Raw genomic sequence first — 10,346 nt, forward strand, 5'->3', positions numbered from 1 at the left:
GTCGCGCCGTGCTCTCTATCCACCAATCCGATTCCACATTCTCCAACATCCCCCCCAGACTCTAGGGCGGTTCCTGACGCTTATGGAGTAGCTTCAACCATGAAATTCGTAGCGATGGCGGCTGAACTACGATGATGAACGTCCCTGTCGGTAAAGCATTACCACGCAGTACGTGGCATGCCATTCGGGGCAGCCATTTGCGATTTTTCTGAGGCTCCAGGAATATTCTAAAACCCATTTTGAGGGTTTTCGCATTTTCTCTGCTCCTGGGACTCCTACAGACAAAGGCCCCCAGCCCAGTTCGCCACGTTCTCCGTTCTCCCTGCCTTACCGACAGAGACGTGCACCTCCGCCACTAAATTTTCCGGTCGAAGCCGCTCCATAAGCGTTGGCAATCCCCCTATAACCTTCGCATCTACAGCCAATCGTACACTCCATCATTCGACCCATCTACGAGGCATTATTGCGCAAGTGTGTGTCGTCCTGGGGTGTCTCACACACTCACGTGTAACCGTAAAAATAGTCTAAAAAAGATCCTAAAAAGCCAACACACACGATAAAGGGATTGGGTGGCAAGAGGGGAGAAGCTGAAGTGACTCTTCAGAGGCAGTGAATTCTCTTGCAGTGAATTGGTGGTAGTGGATTAATCCGTGTGTGTACAGGGCCCACAATCTCAATGATTGGTATCGTTTGGAGTTGGGCTGCGTAAAACTCACAAGTTTCCCTATGGTTGTCCCTCGCAAGCTCCCAACAATTGATCGGTTCTCTTGTTATCCCCTTGAATCCCTGGGTGAATTTCTCAATGTGTCTCATGACAAAGTGGACAGAAGGTGAAACTGATGATGATAACCATGTGAATGACGCGCCGCATTAGTGTTGAATGCGTTGAAGAGTGTCAACTCGATGTATCACACGTAGCTGATGATTGTTTCGTGTATCTGCTGTGAGACAGAGAACTCATTTTTATAGTAAATAGGGTAGTGGACGAGGGGGTGGGTAGATTTTTCCTCTGAATATGGATAAATAATTTGTAAAAGCTGAAGAGATTAGCGTATCCCTCGTGCCGGATTTTTCCGAGTGGTTTGAGTGCCAAGAGACGACGTACGGATAACAGCTTTGGGGAGGACGTTGGTGGGCCCAGTCGGAATTGCAAATTCGGTTTTATTCACGTTCATGACAATATGGCAACTCATCCAGGCAGTGCTGGAGATGGTGGGTCGATTGCCGGTAGTAGTACTCTACCGTCGACATCTTCACCGACAACGCTGGTAATGTCATCGTCAACTATGTCGGGGGGAGAGTTTCGGATGACACAAGGACAGAGTCAAATGCAAATGTCACAGCAGAAGGCGAATAACTTTGAGCCGCTTGACAAGAGCTGCTCGAATACGTTGAAGGTTTGTAGGAGTTTTTGGTGTTGGAATTTTGGGGGTATTGGTGAGGGGATAATTTAGTCGAATGATAATGATAATTTATGTACCACGTGAGAGCATTTCGTGGAGTGGAGCAGATTAATTGACTTGTTGAGATAGTCAAGGTGTTTCATAACAATTGAGCTCGTGGGATGATTGATTTGTAAATTGCAAATTGCTGGAGACCGATCGTTTGAAAATATATTAAATTGTATAAAGTCCTTGGAATCCTTTGGATCTCTATAAAATTGTCTGCAATCTTGGCAATCAGGATTCCATAAAATTCCTTCAAATAAAAAAATATTCTTTGGAGTTTATTTCACTCTAATAAAACCAGCGGAAGATTTTCCGTGGAAGGTTCAATTTATTTAAACAATTCTAGGAAGGCACTGGTATGTAACTACGTTTGGAATTTCAAATAACCAAATTAAAATCTAATCCCCTAATCTTTCTATCATTTAATTTCGCTGTTTAAATAATTTTTCTGATGAACTACCTCGATTTTGGTTTGACAGCGGAATCCGAAGATGGAGCTGAGTAAAACGGACTTGCTGAAACTCCTCGGTTATCTCGAGGGAGAATTGCAGGCTCGAGATATTGTAATTGCTGCTCTCAAGGTAATTCAACATTAATTGAGTTTTGTTACGGTGGGTGAGAGTCTAGAGTCTAGGGAACTCGTATTGACAACGATGAAGGTAACTAAGAGGCTTGCGGGAAAATTCGTCGAGTCAGTCAAAAGGAGGTATTAAAAGTCTGTGGACACTAATGATTTGTTCTACAAGGAATCCATTTATTCGCAATAACTTTAGCAATAATCGACGAAACAAAAAAAAACTTGTATACTCTAGAAAATAGTCAACTCTATTTTCCTAAAAAAAATCGTATTCGAATTTTCTCGCACCTCTCCCGCAGTTGTCCGAGTATTCGTCACAGAACTATTTAAACCGTGAAATTGACTTACTATTATTGACGAATTCACTACTGAATGGTTGATGTCAGTCGGTGACGGAGAACTGGGGTAATTGAATAAAATTTCAATCCAGACTTGTGATGGTGCGAAGTTGATTGAGTTATTTTATTAATTTCAAGTCGGAGAAGATGAAACATCTACTGAATTCCCGGTATAGAAGTGGCACTTCTGATCCCCATGTGGCTCTGGCACGTGACTTTGCTATTGTTGGAGGAGTAATTCACAATGACAATGATCAGATGAATGAAAAGGGTCCGAATTTTAATCTGTTTATGCTGAAACAGAAAGTAAGCCAGAAACGAATGGCCAAGATGTTGGAGGACACGGAAATCCGGCACAGAGCGGTGTGTACTCCATTGTTGAGAGAAGTATTGAATTATTTAAAAAAATTGAAATTTCACTGGTAGAATTTTTGGACTTTGAGTTTGGAATTTCAATTCGATTTTATCATATCGTAACAGTTTTTGTTTCCATAACGACTTAATGATGAGCCCTCGTGATTTCACTTCTTTATTATTAATTGGCTAATTATTCCCGGACGATCTTAAAAATCTATTTTAACAATTATAATTGAAGGTGATCGAAGAATTGGAGGAAGAAAAACGCAAACACGAGCACGATACAGCCCAGGGTGACGACATCACGTACGGCCTTGAAAAAGAGCGCACGAGATTGAAGAAAGAATTGGAGCTGGAGAGACAGGAGAAGAAACGACTGGAGATGGAATTGAAGAAGGAGAGTTTAGCTCTAGAAATGGAGAAAAGTAGACAGAAACAAATTGTTCTTCTCCTCCTGGCGGAACGAAAGAAGATAATAATGAAGTACATCGAGGAGCGTAAACGTTCCGAGGATTTGGCGCAGATACTGAGTGAGGAAAAAGTGAGAATTGATTCAATGGCAGAGGGCCTCGAGGAGGAGAGCAAGAAGTCACTGCAGATGGAGGCAGAGTTGGAGAAACAGTTGGCTCAATTTGATATGGAGAGGCAGCAGTATCGACAGGCACTCACCAAGGAAGAGAAAAAGTCGAAGGAGTTTGAGATGGAGTTGGAGAGAATGAAGGCAGAGTTGGAGTCGTGGAAGAGTGGGGCTGCGATACGTGGAGGTATCAGAGCTCCCTTGGGGGCAACACCACCTCCACCACCTGCTAAGCCAGCTAATTTGGCAGCTATGCCCACCCTGAGACCTGCTGGTGTGGCAACACAAGCGTGTTAGTTATTTTTTTTTGTTAATTTGCAGGAAAAATCCAGAACATTTTCTTTTGTCTTGCAAAACTTTCGCTATGTCCTGTAGATTTAGAGATATTACTAAAAACTCAGAGATGACTCAGATTATATCGATTTACCACTTCACTACAGAGTTAATTTTATGTCATAAATCTGTCATCAAGTTCCATTAATGTTTAACATCCTGAACTGATTTACTTTGACTCGTCAAGTGGATTTTTAACCGAAAAAATGATTTTTTACAGTAAAAGGAGCACCTGTTCTAGGCACAGGGACCCCAATGGTTAGTAGTAAAGTTGTCCAACCCACAGCGACAGTAACCAGTGTACCAGTGAGTGGACCGAGTGAGTATTCATTCTCATTTGAAATTCAATCAGCCTTTAAAAAGACACATGGATGAATGAAAACTCCACGAACCAAATGAAAACGAGCATTCTCGATAACTTGGAAACTAATAAAGCAGAAGGAGTATGATTATACTTTCAATGCTATTCAATGGTCTCTTTAGAATTGCCTTTCATTTCATTTCATCTCGAGCAGAAACGTTAAACTTTCATGAAGACTTGGAATAAAGGGGACTTATCCGAAGAAATATTGGTGGGGCATTTGTGATGGTGATCAGAATTTTATGATCAAGTAAAAGGAGAAATTAAAAATGTCCATTCAGAAATGAACAAAAGCTACAGATATAAAATCCTTTGTGATCCTTCGTGAACTAATTCTCAAGATAATTCTAAAATTAGGAGAGAGTTTATCTTTAATTTAACTCATGCATTCACTTTTGATATATCTTCACTTATGATCATTTTTTCCCTTCAATTTTTTTCCAGCCACTGGTATCGCAAGATCAGTGACACCACGTCAAGTTATGCGAGGTGTGACGTACGGTTCAGCTGTCGCTCCAGCCTCTATCGGCCAGGCAACGTCTCCTCCAGTGACTGGCACTATCGCAAATGATAGTACAGCACCAGTTGTTCCATCACAAGGATCAGTACCCCCTGGGCCAGTAGTGCCAGCTAACATTATAACTGCTGGTCCACAAAATTCGGGTGACACAAATACACCGGCCCCTGAGCCCCAGGTAATCCATCAACAATTTTCTACTCGATCCACGTTAATTTAAATGACTTCTGTTCATTTCCTTTCTGTTTATAATAATCGTCGTTTATTTTTTGGCTATGAAAAAATGCGTGACGTATTTATTCGCCACGATGCAGACGTAATTGCATGTCTCTATTCCTTATTCATTATTATCTGACATCTGTATTCACGCACGGAAGACAGTCTTTCAAATTTTGTTCCTAAAATGTACCCTAATGTCTTCAAAATTCGATGCAAATATTTTTTTTTTGTATTATTTTCATGTGATTGAATTTTTTTATGTAAAATCAGTAACATTATGTTGTTTGAGGGAGTCAAATCGAATATAATTATATTATTTCTTTTTTAAATTTATTCTTAATATACATAAGAATACATGTGATGATGATTGAGACTAGAAGAGAAGAAAAACCTGAACGGGAATTTCCATTTTTTAATGGTTTATTCTTTCTCTAATTTGAATCTGTGAAACGGTGCAAATTAATTTATCATCTGACACGTCAATTCTCTTCGCTAATGGGTGCGTTGAGGAGCAGATGAACCACTCGTCACCAAAACAATTTTATTTTGAAGAAGAAAATAATTTTTTAGTGTTGTCTTTAAAAAAACTTGACTTTAACTCTATATTAGATCGAAAATTTTTCAATCTTGTGGTTAATTATCACTTGCATATATTATTACACATGTAATAATATGAGAGACTAGGAGAAACATATGAAACCTCAATGGTAACTGCAATTTTTCAACTTTTTACTTTTTTTAGTTGAATTTCATAGTGAATTTGTAAAACGTTGGAACTTAATTTACAATCTAATTAAATGTCTAATCATGTGAATGAGTGAAGTGAGTGGAAAATGTCGAGACTATTTCTCTAGAACCACTGATTTTCAAAATATTCTCCCATCCAAAAATACACAACTTTTTACATTTCACAACTTTGCTAATAAATGAATTCCCTGGAATTCCCAGGGATCGTCTATTTAAACTTGATATTATGTTAGAAATTTTCTAGTCTTATTGTTCATTGTCCTTTTATCGCCCAATGAGTACTTACAATCATTGTATTCTACACAAATAATTTTCTTCAATTATTTTCGTTGAGAGTTATCTTAGTAGATGCTAATTAACTCTGTTCATCAACATCGAGCAGTAATCAATTGCGTATTATTTAAGCTGAGGATAACAACTGCACTCTCATTGTTACCTAGACCTAGCGAGAAAAAAAAAAGTATTTTTGCACTGCTTTTTCGTTGAATATTTTCTTTTCAATGAGACTGCAGTTGTAGCTACACTTATTATTTCTTATTATTTCTCTCATAAAACTTTATTTGAATCCAAAGATGCTTTCAATACACTCCTCAAAACCACTACATTTATAATGACAAAACAAAATTACTTCACAAATGCGAGAAAAAAAAATGTAGAAAAGACGTAGAATAATTTTCCGTTTTCAAAATCACCCTAAACAAGTTGAATATACTTATTGTACATAAGACGTATTATTTAGTATGTATATCAAATTAATTCCTCAATTAAATATTCGTATGCAACTCACTTCCGTGCTTTATTTACACAACAATTTCCCTGCTTGACCTCATGTGCAAAGACAACAAAAAAATATAAATAAATCGTACAGAGGATGAAAAAAAAAAATCCCTGAATATTCAGGGAACTTCTGTGCCTGTGGGATAATCTTCTGTGCAATAAGAAAATGCCAAACATTCGTGATATTATTTTCTGCTTCGTTGTATTTCATTTTCATTAATTATTTTTCCTTTAATCCACAAATACCTTCGGCAAACCAATGGTTCTCATATCTGTGCTATGCATCCACGTACTCCACTTCTTCGAGAACACCAATCAAGTACACAAGATACATAGAAAAGCAAAATGCGTTGGCTTTATTTGGTTTGGTTGATGGTTGTTACATGGGCTTGGTTATTGGACACAGCAAGATCTTCAATCTTACATGAACGAAATTTTAAAAAATGAAACAAATTTTGACTAATTGTGATACACATTGTGGCTGTGGTGTGTTAATTTCCCAGACAAGTGATAAACGAGTCGTTACGAACGAGGGAAAGGGTACACCATCAGCATCAACATTGAAATCATCATTTCATGGTGGAACTGTTGCTGGAAGTGGTAAAAAACCACTGGTCCCACGTGGTATGCCACCACCAGTACCACCGAATAAACCAGTTGTACCACCAAAAAAGGAAGCTGCTTACATGAGACGTCCTGATCCCAATCAACCACTGCAAGATACTTTAAAAATTGGGAAACAGGGAACGTGTCAGGGGGTAACACAGACACAACCGCCAGCACAGCCATCATCACCCATTCCCACTCATCAACAGATCCCTGATGAGGTAAATTCATTATTCAAGATTTCAATGTCATTTTCCAGGGAATTCTGGTGAAAAAAAATTTATGCTGAGGAGGGAGAGACGGATTTGGCCGATTTATCATTCATTTAGAGGGGGAGGTTTTCGGCTGGGTGGTGGGATTCAATTGCATTCTTAGAAATTCAGGGAGTGGAATTGAAATTAATATTTACATTCAATTTAGGATGGAGGAAGTGAAACGTAACGAAGGGATTTTTAGTCCAAAGTTTTTTTTCATTTCGTGCGGAGAAGATGAAGAAAACGGATTTTTTAAATAATCGAATGATAGGATTCCATATTTGGAAAAGTGTTGTGTTTTTTGAGGAAATGCCCTCGATAAAATTTTTCAAAATTGTTCAGGATTCGATCGTCAATTCTAATCCTCGCTTCCGTAAATTTTGGAAATTGCACTTTTTAAAAATAAATATCACGTCATCTAAGGCAGATGGTCAAACTTTCATTGTAACATTTTTTTGTTGAACCCCTTAACAGCTACAAAACAGGTTATTATGAAACTTTCATCATCCCCTTAGACTCGGAGGTATTCTTCGAAAACTCAGCCAGGAGTTAAGCCGACTTAAACCGTTTTACAGCTTCGCTACTGAATTACCTCGATAAAAAAAGGTTTCATTAAAAAAAAATGGCTGATATTTTCTCGAGGAAATTTTCTGATCCATAAAAAAAGTTTCTAAAAATCATCCCGCAAATCTCCTGTCTCCACGATGAATGAAAAATTCGCGATGCCATAAACACAGTTATCACCCAGGATTTGGTAGTCCCGAGTTAAACTGTGGAAACCACGAATTCGAAAGAAAGAAAAATTTAATTCGAATGGCGTTGAAAAAAAATTCATTGTCAATTGAATAATATTTTAACAGTTAACAAGAAATGCTGTCACTCTTCCATCACCAAAACGACTATTGACGCTGTAAAAATGAATGCTTTTTCCTCGATAGCAGGCGGCATTCATACGAAATGAATCATCAACCGCATTATGCAATGGGAAATTGGTCTGGCTTTCTAATCAAATAATAACCCATCTCCTCAGCATCTCCAAGATAAACGTCTGACGCTCAGTTGAATAGAATACCATTAAAATCGCGAAACTCGTCCGAGAGATTGCGTGATGGAATTATCTTTTTTTTTATTTAAGCGTTTCAAACGAATGGATTGACGTTCCTGAAGAATAGAAATCATAATGTAAAAGTGAAAAAATAATTGATGATTTACGTCAGAATCTCATAAATTTGCTGAAATTTTTTATAAGAATAAATCAACGGCCTCACTTGTTCACGTCTTGAGTGCTGAGGAGGATTTTTACGTCAGGATAAAATAATGATCAGTTGAAATTTTTCTCTCCCCTCAATCCGCCCCCCCCTCCCCCCAAATCAATTAATCTTTTAAACATTTTCCAGACAAAACCACGCTGATCCGCCGTCGAATCACCATGATCTCTGGATAGAACGTGAACAGTTCTGCATTCAGCGACAGAAAATGTTAAAAATCCAGTCATTCACTCCATAGCACATGCACTTAATTCGTTGATTAATTGTACATTTTCAATCTGTTCGATACAGATTATATAAAGAGAGAATTTACGTTCGCTATCATCACTGCCGCCTCACTACATAGATGGATGATCATTATTGTGGAATTTATATTGTGAAAATGGTTGATGGTGAAGGAATTTTTGATGAACGTAGCACCGACTGCTTGTTGATCATAAACTAAATACTCAAAAAAACTACTTGAAACATCATTGATCTCAATTTTAAGCGTAAAACGAATTAAAATGGCAAATTTAGGAATCAAATTAGGGGAGGATTCTCAGTCAGCTCCTCAACATTTGCTTGTAGATGTCATTGAATTCAGTAATCGTTAAAATAACTGTAACATAATGGCGAGGATGTCACGGGGTTCACGAAATGTTTGTGATTTTTTTCGGATCTCCCATGTTTGGTAGTTGTCCTTGACGATTTGATTGAAAAATTGAGGGAACCGGAATTGTCATCAGAGGAATATAAAATTGTTTTGTGAAAAATTTAACTTTAAAATTTCAAAAAAGTAAAAAAACAGTTCCCAGGGATGAAAAAATTCTGTTGAACAATCTCGAAATACCCATGACATCCACAAGTTCACGTAATGACGTGAGTCCTCTGATCTCTCAGTACATCCCATGAAATAAAAAAGGTACAGTCTTCCAGAATCGCCAGCCCCAGGTTTGCTATCAAGCACCTTATCGCTTGAACAATAAAAAAACTGCAACAAACAATTAAAGAGACGAAACAATTGGTACTGTGCTCTAGCTCCAAGTCTACCCGTGAAATTATACTCAACGGCCCAATGGAAAACAATTGGCACAACCAAATAACACACACATGTATCAATACCTTGGTCAGAATGTCCACTGGAGCACGATCTAAATTTTATTGCCCTCTCGAAACCCAATGGAAATTGAACATTGAAAAAACAAAATTAACGATAGATCACACCATCGTAGATTGTCCAACTATTGTAATTGTATGCGAACCTGTTAACTGTAATCCGTAAGAACAAAATTGAGTAGTGAAGTGATAAGGAAGATGATGGATTTGCACTTTAAGGATATCCAAGTACTTCAATGATTTTTTTTCTCCACTAAAATTCGGTTCTTCTCAAGTATATGGTGAGAAATATTCAGAGAGTGATCCTGTTTTTTTGTTTATCCCTTACAGAATTTGGACGATAATTTAATCATTGAAAATCATTCAAGTTTTGAAAGAAATTCGAAAAACGGAGAGCGAAGTGTAACGACCTCATCATCCTTCACCCCTTCCCAACAAACATGAATCGAACTAATTATACAGAAAAACCCGTAAACAATATATGTAAATATACATATATAGAGCACGTACACGTCCTCGATGTACCGAATTGATTAGCCCTTGTAATTCAAATTGTAATAAAAGAATCAAACGAAAGGAGAAGGGATGGAGGAAAGAAACAAATAATTGCAGCTGAACATAAAAAATAAAAGAACTTGAAAAAATAAAAAAAATTACTTATTTCTTCACTTACAAAATCCGACAGCTTCTACTTCTACTTCTCCAAGACAACACATCCAAAAACTGCTTCATCTACCTAAAAAAATCCATATAAAAATATATTGAAAAATAATCCATACAGATTTTAAATGACTGGATCTACCTCCAGTCCATCCAGACCCACCGAACCTCCACCCAGACCGGCGATTAACCCCACCAAAGTGAGGTTA

General features: G+C 37.8%; 1 protein-coding gene across 2 annotated transcripts; it reads left to right on the plus strand.

The window, feature by feature from the left end:
- The first annotated feature begins 457 nt into the window (after window positions 1-457).
- Window positions 458-10,130, plus strand: LOC135169473 (CTTNBP2 N-terminal-like protein). 2 transcript variants are annotated; one of them, XM_064134523.1, is made up of 8 exons: window positions 458-1,397; window positions 1,928-2,029; window positions 2,502-2,726; window positions 2,959-3,589; window positions 3,851-3,949; window positions 4,436-4,686; window positions 6,755-7,078; window positions 8,509-10,130. In XM_064134523.1, exons 1-8 carry the CDS (start codon window positions 1,182-1,184, stop codon window positions 8,521-8,523), a joined length of 1,863 nt encoding a protein of 620 aa, XP_063990593.1. In that variant the 5' UTR covers window positions 458-1,181; the 3' UTR covers window positions 8,524-10,130. The 2 variants fall into 2 exon arrangements, with proteins under 2 accessions (XP_063990593.1, XP_063990594.1); XM_064134524.1 differs by lacking the exon at window positions 6,755-7,078 and having other exon boundaries at window positions 460-1,397.
- The last annotated feature ends 216 nt before the right edge of the window (window positions 10,131-10,346 follow it).

Source organism: Diachasmimorpha longicaudata, chromosome 15 (assembly GCF_034640455.1).
Source record: "Diachasmimorpha longicaudata isolate KC_UGA_2023 chromosome 15, iyDiaLong2, whole genome shotgun sequence".
In the NCBI taxonomy this organism is placed as follows: domain Eukaryota; kingdom Metazoa; phylum Arthropoda; class Insecta; order Hymenoptera; family Braconidae; genus Diachasmimorpha; species Diachasmimorpha longicaudata.

Bases quoted from the DNA above. Each gene is read 5' to 3' on its own strand.
- LOC135169473 (XM_064134523.1), top strand. From the start codon at position 1,182: ATGGCAACTCATCCAGGCAGTGCTGGAGATGGTGGGTCGATTGCCGGT. The intron at 2,030-2,501 runs GTAATTCAACAT...ATTAATTTCAAG, and splicing joins TTGTAATTGCTGCTCTCAAG to TCGGAGAAGATGAAACATCT. The intron at 3,590-3,850 runs GTTAGTTATTTT...GATTTTTTACAG, and splicing joins TGGTGTGGCAACACAAGCGT to TAAAAGGAGCACCTGTTCTA.